Source organism: Callithrix jacchus, chromosome 2, assembly GCF_049354715.1.
Source record: "Callithrix jacchus isolate 240 chromosome 2, calJac240_pri, whole genome shotgun sequence".
Classification (NCBI taxonomy): Eukaryota; Metazoa; Chordata; class Mammalia; order Primates; family Cebidae; genus Callithrix; species Callithrix jacchus.
The window spans coordinates 205,347,617-205,366,936 of NC_133503.1; the positions used below are offsets into that span (position 1 = coordinate 205,347,617).

The window sequence follows — 19,320 nt, forward strand, 5'->3', positions numbered from 1 at the left end:
AAAATGCGTCAGTGGGTCCCCCTTCTTGTCCTTGCACACACAGAAGTAGTGCCAGGAGAGAGAGAGCCCACTCTGTAGGAGAACAGTCCTGGGAAACCCTGGACCTGGATTTAGAGTTCTCAGGTGACCCTGACTTCATATCTTAGTAGACAAAAGCGTCAGGAGAAGAACAACTGCAGGCGTTTTCCATGTTTTAGTGAATTCTGCATTTTTGCCTGGTTAGTAGCTATATTTTAAAAGATGATTATAGCTTTCTGAATATATCTGTAAGTTATTACACTTGATCTTAGCCATAAGGCCAAGAAGCGATATATCTGTAAGTTATTAAGTGCATTGGGCTCTTTTGTGTTTCTGTAAAGAAATAACTGAAGCTGGGTAATTTGCTTTTAAAAAGTAGGTTTAACTGGTTCACAGTTCTGCAGGCTGTACAGGAAGCGTGGTGCTGGCATCTGCTTGGCTTCTGCTGTGGTCTCAGGAAGCTTCCATCGTGGCAGAAGGTGGGGCGGGAGCCAACACATCATGTGGTGAGAGCGGGAGCAAGAGAGAGTGGTGGGGTTGGGGGGTGTGCCATCACTTTTAGATGACCAGATCTCAGCTGAACCACCAGAGCAATAACTCGCTCATCACCAAAGGGATGGGACTAAGCCATTTATGAGGAACCTGCTCCGGTGACTCAAACAACTTCTGTGGTGTGCACCAGTGCTCCCCTTCACATGCTTTGACGGTTTTCCTGTCTGCTTTTAAAATTTCTATTTATCACTGGGATTGAGCAATTTCATTATAATGAGCTGTGATAAAATTCTCTTCAGTGGTACTTGTGCTCGAGGTGCATTGAACTTCTTGCATCTGTAGATTTATAGTTTACATCAAATTTGGAAAAAAAGTTTGTCGTCATTTTTCCAAACCTCTTTTTTAATGTCCTACCCTCATTCCTCGTGTTTTCTTCTCTCCTTCAAGCACTTCAGGTAAACGTACATTAAGCCACGTGAAGTTGTCTCACAGATCACAGATAATTTGGCTTTGTTTTTTTTTTCTGGAGATGGAGTTTCGCTCTTGTTACCCAGGCTGGAGTGCAATGGCGCAATCTCGGCTCACCGCAACCTCCGCCTCCTGGGTTCAGGCAATTCTCCTGCCTCAGCCTCCTGAGTAGCTGGGATTACAGGCATGCACAACCACGCCCAGCTAATTTTTTGTATTTTTAGTAGAGACGGGGTTTCACCATGTTGGCCAGGATGGTTTCAATCTCTTGACCTCATGATCCACCCGCCTCGGCCTCCCAAAGTGCTGGGATTACAGGCGTGAGCCACGGCGCCCGGCCCAATTTGGCTTATTTTTAAATCCTCCTTTCTTTCAGTTTCAGTTTGCATAGGATACAATTGTAGCTTTCTCCTGTAGCACAGTGACCCAGCGTGCTGTTATATCTAGTATGCCTCAAATCGTTATATCTAGTATGCCTCAAATCGCTTTACAACGTGTGGAACAGAGTTGGTGTTGTTTTAATGCCCTTGTGTTGTCAGTTCCGGGTCCGTTTTAATAGACTGAGTTGTCTGCTTATGGCTCCTATTTCCCTACTTCTTTGTATGCCTAATATTTCTGATTAGATGTCAAAAATCGTTGCCTTCTCTGGTGTTGGATATTTCTGTATTCCTACGAATGTTCTGAGGACTTCACAGAACTGCAAAGGCATGAATCCACAGGTACGTGATGAGTAATTTATGACGAGCTGCATAAATGAGAAGCAGAAATCCACACCTGGGTAAGTCTTATTCTGGAATGCAGATAAGATACAATCTTATTCTGAGGTGCAGTTGTTTAAGAACAAATTTTTAAAGTGTTTGTAGATGTAAGAGGTGTGAGTGCAGATTTCTTCCATGCATAACTGCATAGTGGTGACAGCTGGGCCTTTAGGGTACCCCTCACCCAAACATTGTACTGAATAAGTAATTTTCCACCCTCACCCCTTCCACCCTCCCACCTTTCGGAGCGTCCAGTGTGTATCCTTCCACTCCATATGTCCATGTGTACATTGTTAACTCCCACTTACAAGTGAGGACATGTGGCATTTACTGTTTGTTTCTGAGTTATTTCAGGATGAAGAATGGCCTTCCACCTGTGTCTCTGAAGATCCGATTCATTCTTTGTCATGGATGGGTGTATGACGTTGGGTGTGTGCTGCGTCTTCTCTGACCCGTCCTCCACTCAGGGACACGTAGGTTGATCTGTCATCTCTTCTGCCGTGAATGGTATTGTGATAAACATACAAGTCCAGGTGGGTTTTCATATGAATTATTTCTTTTTCTTTGCTGTATACCCAGCACTGCAGTTGCTGAATCAAATGGTAGTTCTAATGTTTGCTCCTCGAGAACTCTTCACATCGTTTTCCATAAAGACTGCATTAATTATCTACATTCCCACCGACACGCATTCCCCACTGTCCACGTCTTCACTAAAGTCGCTTGTCTTTACACTTTAGTAATAGCCATTCTGACTGGTGGAAGACGGTGTCATATTGTCATTTTAATTTCCCTTTCTCTGATAATTAGTGTGTTGAGCATTTTTACATATGTTTTTTGACCACTTTTACGTCTTCTCTTAAAAAACGGCTGTTCATATCCTTTGCCCTCTTTTTAATGGGCTTAAATGGCTTGAGTTACTTGTAGATTCTGGATATCAGCCTTCATCAGATGCATAGTTTGCAGGTCGTTTCCCGTGGTGCGGGTTGTCCGTTTACCCTGTTGATAGTTCTGTCTGTTTGTTGCTGTGCAGAAGCTTTTTAGTTTAAGTTCCATTTGTCTATTTTTGTTTTTGTTGGAATTGCTTTTGAGGACTTGGTCATACATTCTTTGCCTCGGCCAATGTCCAGAAGAGTTTTTGCTAAGTTTTCTTCTAGGATTTTGAGTTTTTGGTCTTAACGTTTAGGTCTTCATCCATCTGAGTTAGCCTTTGTATGTGGTGAGAGGTACTGGTCCTTTCTTCATTCTTCTGCACATGCCAATCCAGTTTTCCCAGCACCATTTATTGAAAAGGGTGTCATTTCCTCTGTGTGTATTTTTATTGACTTTGCGTCTTTGCTTCCGAGTCCTCTCTTCTGTTCCATTAATCTGTGTGTCTGTTTTTGTACTAGGGTCGTGCTGTTTTGGTTACTACAGCCTTGTAGTATAAGTTGAAGTTAGGTAATGTGAGGCCTCCAGCTTTGTTCTTTTAGCTTTGGCTAGTTGGGCTCTTTTTGGGTATCATGTGAATTTTAGGATTTTTTTAAAATTTGAGAGCGACTGTGTTGGTTCTGTAGATTGCTTTGAATAGTATGATAATTTTTAACAATATCGATTCTTCCAATCCATGAGCATGGGATGCTTTTCCATTTGGTGTTGTATGATTTCTTTCATCAGTGTGCTGTAGTTCTCCTTATAGAGATCTTTCACTTCCTTGGTTAAATACATATCTAGGTAATTTTTGTAGCTATAATAAATGATATTGCCTTCCCGATTGGGCATTTGGCCAGATTGTTATTGATACATAAGAATGCTATTGATTTCTGTGCATTAATTTTGTATCCTGAAATGTTACTGAATTCATTGATCAAATCTAAGAATTTTTTGGTGGAGTCTTCATTCAGTTTAGCTGTGTCCCCACCCAAATCTTATCTTGAATTGTAGCTCCCATAATTCCCACATGCTGTGGGAGGGACTGGGTAGGCAATAACTGAATCATGGGGCAGTTTTCGCCATGCTGTTCTCATGGTAGTGAGTAAGTTTCTGGAAATCTGGTGGTTGTATCAGGGGAACCCCTTTCACTTGGATCTCATTCTCGTCTGCCACCATGTAAGATATGCCTTTTGCCTTCTGCCGTGATTGTGAGGCCTTCCCAGTCATGTGGGATCATACAAACATTTTTTGTGTGTGTTTATAAGTTACCCAGTCTTGAGCATGTCATTACCAGCAGTGGGAAATGGACTAATACAAGTCTTCAGGGCTTTCTATAGAGAAGATCATTTCTCCAACAGAAAGAGATAGTTTGGGCTCCCTCGTCTCCAATTTTCATTCCCTTTATTTCTTTCTCTCTTGCCTGATTGCTCTGGCCAGGACTTTCAGGACTATGTTGAGTAAGAGTGAAAGTAGGCATCCATATCTTATGCCAGTTCTCAGAGGGAATACTTTCAAGTCTTCCCATTAAGTATGTTGGCTGTGGATTTGTCTTATAAGGCTTTTATTATGTTGAGGCACGTTTCTTTTATGCCTGGTTTGTTGAATACTCTTACAGTGAAGGGAGGTTAACTTTGGCTGAATGCGTTTTCTGCATCGATTTAGATGATCATGCGGTTTTAATCCTTAACTTTGTCCGTGACGCATCACATGTATTGATCTGCATCCCTGGGATAAATCCCACCTGATCGGGTGTGTTATCTGTCTGATGTGCTGTTGGATTCTATTTTCGAGTATTTTGTTGAGGATTTTTGCATCTATATTCACAGGGATGTGGATCTGGAGGTTTTTTTAAATTTTTTGTCTTTAGTTTTGTACCAGTGTGCTACTAGCCTCATAGAATGAATTAGAGAGAAATCCCCCTGCTTCAATTCTTGGATTGGTGTTAGTTCTTCACATATTTGGTAGAATCTGGCTGTGAATCCATCTAGTCCTAGGCTGAGTGCAGGCGTCCACACAAGTGAAGCCACTTCTGGCAGTGGGGAATCAACTGTAGGGACAGAAGCTGACCAGGCTCTTTGTGCCTCTGCTTGGAGCAGTCTCAGCTTTACAGAGCTCACTGCCCACTGCCTCTGACAGCCGCACCCATGGCCTCAGCCCCTGCCTTTGCCAGCTGGGTGTGTGCTCTCCACTGCAGACACGATGCCTCCCTTCTCTGTGGCCCTCAGCTCTGCGACACTATTCTCTCTCTGGTCCTCTGTGTCTCTGCCAGCCATGGGCTCCTGTCCACATCTGGTGCCCAGCACACTGTCCTGCTGCCATGTCCCCACATCTTCTTCCCTAATGTCAGCCATGGAACCATGGTAGCAATGGCGGGCATATTAAGAACATGCTCCAACCAGCTCCACCTAGGACCAAACACCCACCATGTGGCTTTCCCTGCTCATTAGCATCTGACCAATGACAACACTGGGGCCACAAGGCTCAGCTGCCATTCTCTGGGTCACAAGTGAGTGATAGTGGAGCCAGAGTCACTCCCTGGCAAGACCCAGAGCCTGCACTTCAATTCCATGTTCCACAGCAATTCAAACCCAAAAATTGAACTTGGCTTCTTTAAACAAAATAACCAGATGCAATAATAGCCCAAACACACAGAGGCACGTGCACACACACACACAAAAAGACATGGGCACGCAGGTCCAAACACATGCATATACACAGACAGGCACGTGCACACACACACACAAAAAAAGACATGGGCACGCAGGTCCAAACACATGCATATACACAGACAGGCACGTGCACACAAACACACGAACACATGGGCACGCAGGTCCAAACATGCATATACACAGATAGGCACGTGCACACACACACACACAAACACATGGGCACACAGGTCCAAACGTGCATATACACAGACAGGCATGTGCACACACACACACACACAAACACATGAGCACACAGGTCCAAACGTGCATATACACAGACAGGCACGTGCACACACACACACCCACAAACACATGGGCACACAGGTCCAAACACATGCATATACACAGACAGGCACGTGCACACACACACACACAAACACATGGGCACGCAGGTCCAAACACATGCATATACACAGACAGGCACGTGCACACACACACACAAAAAAAGACATGGGCACGCAGGTCCAAACACATGCATATACACAGACAGGCACGTGCACACACACACACAAAAAGACATGGGCACGCAGGTCCAAACACATGCATATACACAGACAGGCACGTGCACACACACACACACACAAACACATGGGCACGCAGGTCCAAACACATGCATATACACAGACAGGCAGGTGCACACACACACACACAAAAAGACATGGGCACGCAGGTCCAAACACATGCATATACACAGACAGGCAGGTGCACACACACACACAAAAAGACATGGGCACTCAGGTCCAAACACATGCATATACACAGACAGGCACGTGCACACACACACACAAACACATGGGCACACAGGTCCAAACGTGCATATACACAGATAGGCACATGCACACACACACAAACACATGGGCACACAGGTCCAAACGTGCATATACACAGATAGGCACGTGCACACACACACACAAACACATGGGCACACAGGTCCAAACGTGCATATACACAGATAGGCACGTGCACGCACACACACACAAACACATGGGCACACAGGTCCAAACGTGCATATACACAGATAGGCACGTGCACACACACACACAAACACATGGGCACACAGGTCCAAACGTGCATATACACAGATAGGCACGTGCACACACACACACACACAAACACATGGGCACACAGGTCTAAACATGCATATAAACAGACAGGCATGTGCACACACACACACACACAAACACATGGGCACACAGGTCCAAACACATGCGTATACACAGGCAGGTGCACACACACAGGTGCAAACATGCACACACAGGCATGAGCACATAGAAGTACACACGGGTGTGCACACATGCACAGACACAGGCATGTGCACACACACAGGCAAACCAAACACATGTACACACAGGCAGGCGCACACATGCAGGTGTGAACACGCATGAACACATACAGAGACAGACATGCACACACACTGTTGCAAACACACACAAATACACAGCTGAATATACACAGCTGAACACACACCAACGCACATATACTGGCATGCATATTCACACATGTACAGGTGCACATTCACCCACAGGAATGCACAAATACATGCATGCCTCTGCACACACTCTCACACACATGCCCACATATATCCCGGTAGACATTCTGCCTAAGCTGCCGAGGTCCCCAGGTGATGTGGCTTCAACACCCCCATGAGCCTTCCCAGGCCCCACACTCAGGCAGGCACGTGGTTGCTCCAGTCAGCAGGTGTCGTACTGACCACCCACTCTGACCCCATGCACCCAGGCTGTAGCTTGTCTCCAGCACGGGGCCCACACAGGAGCTGTTTAGGGTCCCCAAGGGGTCCTGACTGCTCACCTGCTGTGGGCCACACCCCAACAGGGCCCAAAGAAGTCGTTCGGCCCACACGTCAAAGGACGTTCAGCTGTGAGGGGTGGGTTCAGCTCCTGTGGGTCCCTCTGCAGACCTCATGGCAGTCCTGCCTCACTTGCTGGGACCCGGCATCCCCACTCTTGGTCTCGGAGGCCTTTTCGTGTCTGCTGCTGTCCCCACAAATCCACCTCTTCCCCCAGGCCCCCGTCCTCAGCACGGGGCCTCCCAATGAAGCTGGGCTCCAGCCCTGGTCTCCCTCTGGAGACCTGGATGGCCCCAGCGTCTCCCGGCATCCCTTCCGCCCAGGCCTTCCAGGACTACCCACCACACTGCCCTTCCCAACCTCCACTGTCAGCCTGAGCCTCGCCCACAAAACCCAACCCCAAACCCAGGCAGGGGTGGGCAGAGGGTGCTGGGCAGCTGGGGCTTGTCCCTGAGAGCTGGCCTCCTCCTATGTGACAGCTGCCAGGCCTGGTGCTCCCCACTGCGGACACACAACCTGTGCAGAAGGCCACGGAGACAGCAGCAGGCAGACAGGCACCCCAGCGAACGCTCCTGGTCACTGACACAGTGCCACAGGGGGAGCTGGGACAAGCATCCATGCTGCGGGGGGGTTACCACCCTAAAAACTCACATGGACCCAGAACCTCAGGGTAAGGCCTTACTTAAAACAGGATCTTTGTAGATGTAATTCGATTAAAGATTTTGAGAGCATCCCGGATTATGCTGGTGGCCCTTAAATCCATTGACAGTTGTCCTGATAAGCAAAGGAGGAGACAGACAAACCGGGGGGAGGAGGCCCCATGAGGACAGAGGCGGGGTGGGGCCGCCTGGAGCCACAGGAGCTGGAAGACGTGGAACCTGCAGGCGCAGGCCTTGGCCTTCCGGCCTCCTAGGCCCTGAGAGGAAACCTGTGTTCAGCCCTTTTGGAGTGATTTGCTACGAACCCCAGGAAATAGCTTCCAACAAGATGCTGCGTGGACGACGTCACTGGGTGTGAGTGGGTTTTCAGTAACCGCAGGGTAAAGGAGGCTGTCCAGGCCTGGGGCAGAGCAAGAGCTGGGGGCAGGGTTACCCCTGGAAGGGCTACTGGGCAGGCAGCCACGGCCAGATGAGGGGCCCGAGTCCTGAATCAGGATCCACCTGTCCTGGTTGAGCAAGATCCGGTGCCCTTTTCTGGTGATTCTGTGAGGGCCGACTGAACCGACTGTCACTATGAAATACACACCCGTGACCCAAAACGCAGATTTTACCCACAGACATGGAAACAGACTCATGAACACATGGATTCCCCACGGGAGAACCAGGGCCAGATGCACACCTAGCCCCGGTCACTCAGAGACCCGGCAGCCCCTCACTGTATCTCCTGCGCAGAGGCCCAGGCAGCCTGGTCACTGAGTGTCTCACGCGAAGGCAGGGCAGCCCCGATCACTGTGTCCTTCGCAGAGGCCCAGCAACCCCAGAAACTGAGTGTCCTGCGCAGAGGCCCAGGCAGCCCGGGTCGCTGTGGGTCCTGTGCTGAGGCCCGGGCAGCCCCGGTCACTGTGTGTCCTGTGCTGACGCCGGGGCAGCCCCAGGCTCAGTTCTGTCGTCTTCTCATCATGAAGGGTGGAGTTGCCAGAGCTCCCTCAAAGCCCTGGACCCAGTGTTGCCCCTGCCTCTCCTCTCCTCACAAAGGCTCCGGGACCATGTCTAACTCCGAAGCCTGGCATGACCTCCCACTATGATTTTATTGTAAAATCACTGCATTTAAGTCAAGAGTTTGTACAGGTTTTGAAAGATGCACTGACGGTCACCGTGTGCCCCACACCGCAGTGAGAGCACAAGGAGAGGTCATTTCATGACTTCCACGCCATGAGTACGAACTGCCGGAGGCGAAGGGGAGTCACTCTGGGCTCTGTGCGACGAGGAGGCAGCGGAGCCCCACCCGAGCTGGAGAAAAGCGGGACCCCAGTGTGGCCGCCGCTCGGCTTGGGGTTCTCCGGACTTCCCTGCTCCAAGTGTGGAATTTCTCAGAAGAGGAATAGACAGAAACCAGAGGGGAGAAGGGGCACGGGGCGTGGGACCACCGTGTGGCGGGTGGGGTCCAAGCAGGGCTCCGACACCTCAGCCCTTGCTGCCCAGCACCCAGCACCCTTCTACCTTCCCCTGCTTCCTCTGCAGGGGCCGGGGGTCTGCGGGACACCTAGTGCAGGGACAGAGGCGGGGCTGGGGGAGGTCAGCGTCACCAGAACACATCCCAGCAGGAAGTCACCTAAGATGCCCCTTCCTCCCAGGGGCTGCGCCTCAGCCTCCTCCAGGGAAGGGGCCCCTGCGCCCCTCGAGTCCCAGCACCTAGCACCACACAGGCGGCCAGTCCGCCTGGCCCCAGAACCTCGTGCGGAGCCACCTCCTGCTGAGGCCCTAACAGCCCGGGCCGAATGCGCCGCCTCGGCAGAGCCTAGCTGGGGGCGCGGGGAAGCAGGTGCAGGAGAACGACGAGGCTAGAAGAGTGGCCGGGACTGCAGCGCCGCAAGCCGGCGACCCGCAGGAAGAGCCAAGGCTGAGGCCGGGGAGAGGGGCGCGCCCTGCTCCTGCGCTCCTGCGGGAAGGGCTCGGGCAGTTTCGCTCGGCGCGGGGCACGGACCCGCTCCCCGCCCAGACCGACCCCGGCCGCGGTGCCCCCACCGGGGAGCCCCGTCCCCAGCCTGCGCCCCGCCTTGAGGTCCGAGCACCCCCGCAGCCCGATCCTGCCGCCTCCCTGCGCCGTCTGCGGCTCCCTAGAGAATGGAACGCAGTCTGGGGTCGCCCAGCTCCGTCCCCGCGTCCCCGCCGCCAACCTGCCCCGCCCCTGCCGCACTGTCTACGCGCGTTCTGCGGGGCGCAGAGATCGGGGTTCGGTCGTCCCCGGGGGGCTCCAAGAGCCAGGTGAGGGGCGCCGCAGTCCCTTGCCGAGCGGTTCCCACGGCCCGGCGAGTCGGCCGCGTCCTGCGCCCAGTGGACGCCGGGCGACCAGCTGGGCCTGCGCGGAGCCGGCCTTGTAAGGCAGAGGCCTCCGTGCGCCCCGCGCGCTCCCCGGGCCGGGTGGGGCGGCGGGGCGGGGCCGCCAATGAGCGCGCGGGGCGGGGCGGGGCGCGGGGAGGGCGTGGGACGCTGGGGGCCGGGGGCGGGCCGGGGCGGGGCGGGGCCAGGCTGGCGCGGGTCGGCGGCGCGAGCGCTCCTCCGGGCACCGGGTCGCGCGCGGCCGAGTCGCGGAGGCGCCGCCGCTGCCGTTGCTGCGTCGCGAAGGTAAGTGGGCGCGGGGCTCGGTCCTGCGGGCGCGGCGCGGGGGACGTTTGGGGACGCAGATCCCGCCCGTCAGCGCCAGCGGCTACCTGCGCCGCGACCCCTGCGCCCCCCGCGCTCGCCTGAGCCCCTCTCGGGCCGCCCCGTGCGTCCGTGCGCCCCGCGCCCCCGGGATGCCCGGCGGTCCGCGCTGCGCGCTTGGCGGGGTGGCTGCGCGGGGGCCGCGGGCGGGGGTCTCCGTCGGTCGCGCCAGTGACAGATTTGCGCCTGGCGCTGTGGCCTTTCTTCGAGCCACTGACGCCCCTGCAGCCTCTTCCTCCAGGCTCTCCCCAGCTCGGGGCTGGAACCCTGTTTACCCGCTCCCAGGCCTAGGGGCCGCGGGTATGAGGCGTGGGAAATTGGGGCGTAGAGGGGCGGAATGCAGCCGCGGCCCTGCGGCGGATCTTGCGAGATTCCTAGACACATAAAGGGGCCAGAACCAGCCCTTGGCGAGACCGCGGCGCCGGTCTAGGGGTCCTGAAGCCATCGTGTCCTGGCAGGTGGGGTGGTCAGCCGGCCCCCCACAGAGACGCTGACTTCCCCGGGCCTTGGCTGCCCCCGCGGGCCTGTGGCGATGGAGAGGCGCCTCCAGGACACCTTCCCGCACCCCTGGGAGCAGTGCCCGGGTATCTGAGGAGCCCTTTATTCTGCGGTTTCGGTTACGGTTACGTAAATGGAGCCGAGGGAGGTGAGAAGCGCGTCCCTCCCGGGCCTTGGCCGGGATGCTGTTTTGATAAGGGTTGGGGTTGGGGGGGCTGCTGTTTTGATGAGGGTTTGCGTCCCCATCAGTGTCACGGCTGACCCACCTGCCATGTTTATTGGCCCTTCTGGGTGCAGGGACCCTGGGGGACGCGATAGAGGACTGGCCCCCGCCCACCCCGGCCCTGGACGCCCCTCTTGACCTCTCAGGGGTGCTTCCCTGCGCCCGGCAGGTGACCCTGCTCCCTGGGCCTGGGACCACTTCTGGGGACGCGGAGAGGGGCTGGACCAAGGCCGGGAAGGGGCAGGAAGTGGAGGGGAGCGAGGCAGCTGCAGCCTGATGCCGGCGCCGTAAACTGGGCTCCCGCGACTGTCAGCAGCTCGGTGCCAGCGCCTCGTCCCGCCACGTGATCCTCGGAGGGCCCGTGGGGGAGGGGCGGGCTCCGGGAGCGGCTGCAGACCGCGCGCTTTCGGAGGGTGTGCGAGTTGTCCCGGAGAGGGGTCGGGTCTGCCGCTTTCCTGGTTTCTAAAGCGGTCCCTGGTTCAGAAAGGCGCCGGCGTGTAAGTGCTGCGTGAGGAACGGGCTGTGCATCTTCAGGATGTGGCCGCGTGTGCGCGGAGGAGGCTGTGCGGGGCTGCGGGCTGCGTTTCAGTCTCGCAGTTGCTGTTGGTCCGTCTTCCTGAAGTCCCTGAAGTTGCAATAAATGTTTTAACGGTTATACGAGGTTATAAATGCTTATTGTGGAAATGAGCATATAAATGCTCATATACATGCTCAAAGGCGGCTTCCTTTGGACTCTCCTCGCCCGAATTTCCCGAGCCTCACACTGGCAGTGGCTGCCCTAGGCCTGGGAGTCAGTAAACAGGGTTCCAGCGCCGGGCTGGGAGGCTGGGCAGGGCCTGGAGGGAGGGACTGCAGGGGCCTCCCTGGGCGAAAAGAAAGGCCACAGCGCCGCACGCAGGGCCCAGGGGGACTCCCTAAAGAATATTAGGGTCACCCATCACAGATGGGGCCGTAGAGATCTCTGGAGAGTCAGGCAGTCTGTCCCCTCCCAGCCTGTGGGAGCCACTCCCTGCAGAGGACGCAGAGAATTAAAAGCTTCCTCGGGAGAGGCCGTTCCAGCAGAGAGCCAAGTCTATTTATAGCCAGTGGTGAGACAGAAGGCGTGTGTGAGAGGGATGCTATCTGGGGGCTTCAGGGCCCCCAGGCCAGTGCTGGTCAGCGCCCTGCAGTACCTGGCCCAGCCTGGTGCCCTCAGGCAAAATCGCCTTCGGGAAACACTCTGGGTGAGAGAGAGTCGCTCATCGCCTCTGCCTGGGCTGGGGGAGCCAGAAGGCTGCATCCAGGAGGGTCGAGGCCGAGTGTCAAGTCCATCCGAGCCCACAAACCCTCAGCCAGGAGCCGGGATCAGGCGGCAGAATCTACACACACCCAGTTCCTTCTGCTGGAGCAAAAGGTGTTTCCTGGGAAGGAAGGGGTGGAGCTGCCTGGGTCAGGCCCAGCCACATCTGGGGCTCAGACCTGGTCCCGGCACCCACGAGCCAAACCCCAAGCTGCTCTGCGCAGATCCTCCTGGGGAGACTGGCTTCCTCTCGGTGTGTGTGTGAGGGGGGACAGGGGTGGCACAGGGCCGTAACCCTCCATATCCCCCCCAGATGATCTCCCATCCAGGACAACCCCCACCCAGATGATCCCCCACCCAGGTGATCCCCCACTCAGTAGAACACCCACCCAGGGCAGCCCCCACCCAGATGATCCCCCACCCAGGTGATCCCCCCACTCAGTAGAACAACCACCCAGGGCAGCCCCCGCTTACTTCATCTCTCACCCATGGTATCCCCCCCAAGATGATCTGTCACCCAGGTTTCCCTCCTCAGGCATCCCCCAGCAAGGGTTTCCCCCTAAGGTGACAGACCCCTCCCAGGCCATCCCCTCCCACAGGATCCCCCAGGTCGTTCCTTCCCCAAGGCTCCACCACCCAGGACAACCCCAACAGGGATTCCCCCACATACGGCATCTCCACCCAGGGTGTCCCTCTTTTCAGGGCCTCCCCCACTCAGGGAATGCCTCTCCACAGGGAATACCCCCCCCAACCCAGGGCTTCCCCCACCCAAGGCTTCCCCCCACCCAGGGCTTCCCCCCACCCAGGGCTTCCCCTCTTTCCCCCCCCAGGGCTCCCCCCACCCAGGGCTTCCCTCACACATAGTATCTCCACCCAGGGCATTCCCCCCAACCCCGCCAGGGCACCTCCCCGCCAGGGCCTCCAGGGCACATCAGCTCAGCAGCATCTCCTTAGTGAGGAACCCCTACCCCGGCGCTGCAGATTGGTGCCTGCGAATGGCTTTGATTGGCCCTGCTGGGTCCCAGTCAGGGAAGGGAGGGCAGGTGCTGTGGTCTGCAGCCCCCTGGAATCACACCTTGGCTGGGCAGTGCCCCGCAGGAGAGCGGCTCATGGTTCTCAGAAAAAAGAATAAACAGAAGCATCAGCTGTCCCTGAGTCTTGCTTCCCGATGCTCGGCTACTCTGGGTTCCATGCTCCTCCTTCGTGCAAGCACGACTTGTGAAGTGTAATTTCACATCTAAATGTCCAAATGCATGGCTTTCTTTGGGGAAGAAATATAAAAAAATCTTTCAAAAGAGTAGAAGCAAACAACAGCTTTCTGTCTTCGCACTGTCCAGCTGCCTCCTGCAGCCCCATCCGCTCAGAAAGCCGGGCTCGTCTTCTCCGTCACAGGGGGCCACCAGCAGCCCTTTCCCTGCTGAGTGGGGCTCAGGGAAGGGGTTGGTGCGTTCCTCCGGCAGGCTCAGTGTCCCACGTCTGACTTCTTGGTGTGATAAAAGGTGCCCGTCCATGTGGGCTCCGAGTGATTGCTGAGCAAGTGTGGGGTCGCAGACCCCATTTCTCAGACCCTATGACCTGTAACCTGACACGCTCATTTGTTTACAAATGTCCAACCTGACCTCTGCCCAGAGAATGTCACCAACAGCCATACCTGCCGGGTGACCTCACATACCTGCTGCCTCTGGCCATCAGTCAATGGGGCCAGGAGCAGCCAGCACCCCATATGGGGTGTGGACATGGCTTCTTCCCCAGGCCTTGGCCCAAGTGCCCTCACATCTGACACAGGCGGGCTCACAGCACTTTTTGCCTTGTCAGGAAGCGTGTGACACACCCTCCTGGCCCACAGAGGTGCTGGAGCTGTGCTAACCACACCGTGCCTGCGGCAGCCACTCACTGTTCACCCTCTCATGCTGGCTCCCGCCCAGAAACAGACCAGGCAAGTCCCACCCCACTCAAAGTGCTGCTGGTGCCTGACGGCCGGGGAGCCATGTCCAGGCCCCAGCCAGCCCGGGCACCTGCATCTCCCACACATGGTATCTCACAGGTGACCTGCCCACTGTGGCTACTTCTGGGGTGTCCACCCTCCCTGCGCACACCGGACCCCGCTTCTCCTAAGACTGCCCAAGTGCCGGTTTCCTCTGCCCCTCACTGGGGTGGCACCTCTGCCGCATCAGCTCCCATCCCGCCAGCTGCTTGCTGCCCTCTCAGTGCCCGAGGAACCTGGGCCGTGGACGGAGCCACTGGGTTGAAGCTCATGTCAGCCTCAGCTCCCAGCAGCCTCGTTCCCGCCACCTTCCCCAGTGCTACCTGTCCCCAGGCCGCCTGCTGTGAGGGCCCCGCCTGGCACTTGTTACAGTCCATCTGCGGTTCTGGTGCCAGTCCTTCTGGGCTGCCTCTTTGTGTTCCAGGAGTGGGACAGGGTCTCACTCACTGTCCCTGTTTTCCCATCGAAGCACAGACCCCAGAGCAATGTGCTTTGGCCTTGGCACTGCCTGTTTTTCACGTTTAACCAGCAGCCAGGCAGCAGGCGCTCTGCTGTGCCAGCTCACTTGGGTCAGTAGTGTGCCTGAGGGATCGTCCCCACTGCATCGAGGAGCCACATGCACTGCCGCTCAGTGCTGCTCACAGTCCCGCTGGGAATGCCCACTGTCCCTCAGACCAGCGGACTGTCAGCGGGCGCACATCTGCGTGGTCCCCTTGCTATTGTGGGCATTCCTGGGATGTTCTTTGGGGCACATGGGCAGCGGTCTCTGTTGGGTCAGTCTGGAAGTGGAGCCGTTGGGTCCGGGGTCCTCGGTGTCCTTGTACTCATTAGCTGATGCCAAGCAGTTTCCCAAGGGGTTGACGCCATTAGCATGGCCCGTGGTTTCCTGCTGACCCACGTCCTGTCCGGCACTTGCCACTGTCAACTTTTGCAAAGTCAGCCTTTTCTGAGGCTGCGTGGAGCATCTGATTTGCATTTCCTGGTCATACTAACGAAGCTGAGTGCTCTCCACTGAGCACGGGGCACTTGGACACCCCTGTCCTGGGGGGCCTGTTCAAGGTGGCTGCCATTTGTGTATTCATTCTTATTGATCTGTGGAGGTTCTTCATGTTTGCTGAGACAAGCCAATGTTAGCTGTGTGTGGCAAACACCCTTCTACCCCGGAGTTGGCCTTTTCACTCTTGATACTTTTTCAATGAGCACAAGTGCTTTCTTTTAATCTGGTGCCATCTAAGAATCTTTTCCTGCAGGGCAAGTCTTCCTGTGTTTTCGTAACGCATTTTCCCCATGCCAAGGACTTGAGAAGCTCTTTTGCATCACCTTCCGAGAGTCTCAATCTGACCAGATGGCCCTGCAGCCACAGCCGCAGCTGAGCCTTCTCTTAAATCAGCGGATTCCAGCTGCGTATACACCCTGTGTTTTCTCCACGTACAAACGGGCAACCGGGGGCCGGCTGGGGCTCAGAAGGCAGGTGCCGTGGGCAGCCATGGCCTAACGCCGTCCTGGCCCAGGTGGACCCCCAGGCCTCTGGAGTCCCGTGTGGCCTCAGTGCTACCTGAGGGCCTCTGCAGACTCTTCCCCATGACGGGTGCTGAGCCTCTGGCCCTGCCCACTGGGCCACTGTGTCCAGAGAGAGGCCACTGACAGTTGTCACAGACCGGGGTCAACACAACAGGAACGAATTCCCACACGGTCCTGGAGACGAAGCCCAGTGTCCAGGCCTCTCAGGGCCCAGTGTCCTTGGGAGGCTTGGGGACCCTCCCCGCCTCTTCCAGCTCCTGGTGGCTCCAGGCTCCCGGGCGTGTGATGGCGTCACCCCAGTCTCAGCCTCACGGCGACTGTCTTGGTCCATGCGTGCTGGTGTAACTGCAACACACGCGGTAATTTATGAAATGATGCGTTCACGTCTCAGTTCTGGAGGCCGGAGAGTGCAAGATCAAGGCGCCTGCAGGCTTGGCGTCTGGCGAGGGCCCCTTCCCTGCTTCCGAGACATGGCCCGGCTGCCGTGTCCTCACGCCCCTGCCCTCTGACCAGGCACTCTGTCACTTGCGGGAGCCTCGACCCCATGGCTTAATCTCATCCCCCAGAGGCTGTAGCTCTCAGTGCCTCCACCACAGGGTTAAGTTCCAGCGTGGATTTTGGAGGGGGCAGATTGAGCCCATAGCCCCATCTCTTCCCTGTGTGTCTTCTCTGCTGCCTCTTGTAGGTATAGAAACTTGCCACTGGATTTAGGGCTCAGCTGTGGATGATCCGGGATGATCTCATTTACACATCCTTTTCCAAACAAGGCCGCATTCACTTCTTCTGGGGATTAGATGGGGGCACCGTTTGGCTCAGAGCTGGCCTGGCCCCAGCTGCCTGCAGGTGCCCGGGACCTGGAGCCTCAAGGGTGACCCAAGGCCAGTGACTGGACTGAGGTGGGGCAGGGTCCTCCTGCATCTGGCGCTCAGTGAAGCTGTGCTGGATGAAGGACTGGCCCTGGTTCTGTGGTGGCCTGTAACCCACTGTGCCCCCCGTGAGACCCCCTGGCTGTGCCTTCCTGTAACCCACTGTGCCCCCCGTGAGACCCCCCGGCTATGCCTTCCTGTAACCCACTGTGCCCCCCGTGAGACACCCCCGGCTATGCCTTCCTGTAACCCACTGTGCCCCCCGTGAGACCCCCCGGCTGTGTCTCCCTGTAACCCACTGTGCCCCCCGTGAGACCCCCCGGCTGTGTCTTCCTGTAACCCACTGTGCCCCCTGTGAGACCCCCCTGGCTATGCCTTCCTGTAATCCACTGTGCCCCCCCGTGAGAACCCCCCGGCTGTGCCTTCCTGTAACCTGTTGTGCCCCCTGTGAGACCCCCTGGCTGTGCCTTCCTGTAACCCGCTGTGCCCCCCGTGAGACCCCCCCCAGCTGTGCCTTCCTGTAACTCGTTGTGCCCCCCATGAGACCCCCTGGCTATGTTTTCCTGTAACCTGTTGTGCCTCGTGTGAGACCCCTGGCTGTGTTCTCCTGTAACCCACTGTGCCCCCCGTGAGACCCCCCCCAGCTGTGCCTTCCTGTAACTCATTGTGCCCCCCATGAGACCCCCTGGCTATGTTTTCCTGTAACCTGTTGTGCCTCGTGTGAGACCCCTGGCTGTGTTCTCCTGTAACCCACTGTGCTCCCCATGAGATCCCCTGGGTGTGTTCTCCTGTAACTCACCGTGCTCCCCATGAGATCCCCCGCTGTGTTTTCCTGTAACCTGCTGTGTCCCCGTGAGACCCCCCCCACTGTGTTATCTTGTAACCCACTGTGCCCCCCCCCCGAGATCCCGGGCTGTCCCCATGGGAGGTGCCTTCAGTGGAGGCAGGTCCCACTGTGTCTGCAGCCACTGGGTCTCTGATGTGGATGATGGGATGAGCCAGCTGGAATCTCTCTTGTCTTCCCTTTGGGGCGCTCTGTTGGCAGAATGTCCTGTGTGGTGCTTTAGAGAAATGGTGTTGGCGCTGGGGATGTGGTTTCGCTCTCACGTGGACCTGGGACGGTCTCTGAGCCGTTGAGTCTCCACGGCAGCGTCCTTTGCAGAGTCCAGGAACCCCTTGTGCCTCCCTCCATCCCACAGTTGAGTGGGTGCTCCCGGAGCCCCGCGTCGGTGGCCTGGACAGTCAGCCCTAGTGCTCCTGAATGTTCCGTCCTCCCGTCCGCATCTCCCGGTCATCCTTCGACCCGAGTCTCCCTCTCAGAAGGGATTTGCCGAGTGGACTGGGGGTTTCTCTGTGGCTGCCCTGCCTTCTCATCCCTAGACCTGTGTGCAGATGGGCTCCCGTGGCTGCCCCCAAAGTGGCCATGCTAAGAGCTGTGAGGGCCACACCCTGCAGGTGGGGGCAGGGGGTGGGGCCAAGACGTGGTTCCCAGAGGCAGAGGACACCAGGTGCTGGGTGCTGGGCCGACCCCTGTTGACCTGAGAAGCCCTTGAGCATCCATCTGTCTTCTGAGGGCAGAGGGAGGGAGGATGGAGGTGGCCAGGGCTGTGCAGCCCCTCTCCCCTCCCCCACTTACCGGAAGGCTCCTTGTGCAGGGCCCCTCCCACCCCATGGGCCTTGGAAGAGTGTGAAGCCTGCCCTGTCCTGGCCAGGTCTGAGGCACGCGGTTGTGGTGAGTGGCAGGGGCACCATGCAGGATGGCCGGAGGACCCCATGCAAGACGGCCGGGGCAGGAGTGTGGTGTGCTGGGGATGCCACCACAGGACTCAGCCCTGCCCTCCTTCCCCCACTTCCTTGGGGACTGCACTCAGCCTGGGCTTGGCTCTGGACCTCAAGGTCCCTGAAGAGCAGGAGCCCGACCTCAGGTCCTCTCTGGCAGGGCCTCTGCCCTGGGCTGGAGACCCTGTCCTGGTGACCTCTCTGGACCAATGACCTCTCAGGACCGTGACCTCTCAGGACCGTGACTTCTCAGGACCGTGACCTCTCAGGACCGTGACCCCTCAGGACTGTGACCTCAGGACAGTGACCCCTCAGGACAGTGACCCCTCAGGACCGTGACCCCTCAGGACAGTGACCCCTCAGACTGTGACCCCTCAGGACCGTGACCCTTCAGACCGTGACCCCTCAAAACCGTGACCCCTCAGGACCGTGACCCCTCAGAGCGTGACCCCTCAGGACTGTGACCCCTCAGGACAGTGACCCCTCAGGACCGTGACCCCTCAGGACAGTGACCCCTCAGACCGTGACCCCTCAGGACCATGACCCTTCAGACCGTGACCCCTCAGAGCGTGACTCCTCAGGACTGTGACCCCTCAGAGCATGATCCCTCAGAGCGTGACCCCTCAGGACCGTGACCCCTCAGGACCG

General features: G+C 56.6%; 2 protein-coding genes across 4 annotated transcripts in view; one reads left to right on the forward strand and one right to left on the reverse strand.

The window, feature by feature from the left end:
* The first annotated feature begins 9,919 nt into the window (after nucleotides 1-9,919).
* TPPP (tubulin polymerization promoting protein) overlaps nucleotides 9,920-19,320 on the forward strand; it is a 41,212-nt gene continuing 31,811 nt past the window's right edge. Inside the window, exon 1 of one of the 3 annotated variants that reach the window (XM_078365718.1) lies at nucleotides 9,920-10,084. The gene's annotated coding sequence lies outside the window, so the exon portion shown is untranslated. Of the gene's footprint in view, nucleotides 10,085-10,329; nucleotides 11,169-19,320 lie in introns of those variants that run through there. The other 2 variants (XM_035291861.3, XM_002745149.7) reach the window with 2 other exon arrangements.
* Nucleotides 11,299-13,769, reverse strand: LOC144581490 (uncharacterized). The gene is made up of 2 exons (XM_078365719.1): nucleotides 13,598-13,769; nucleotides 11,299-11,868 (listed from the first exon to the last, which is right to left on the reverse strand). The coding sequence occupies exons 1-2, from the start codon at nucleotides 13,631-13,633 to the stop codon at nucleotides 11,386-11,388; spliced, it is 519 nt and encodes a 172-aa protein (XP_078221845.1). The 5' UTR covers nucleotides 13,634-13,769; the 3' UTR covers nucleotides 11,299-11,385.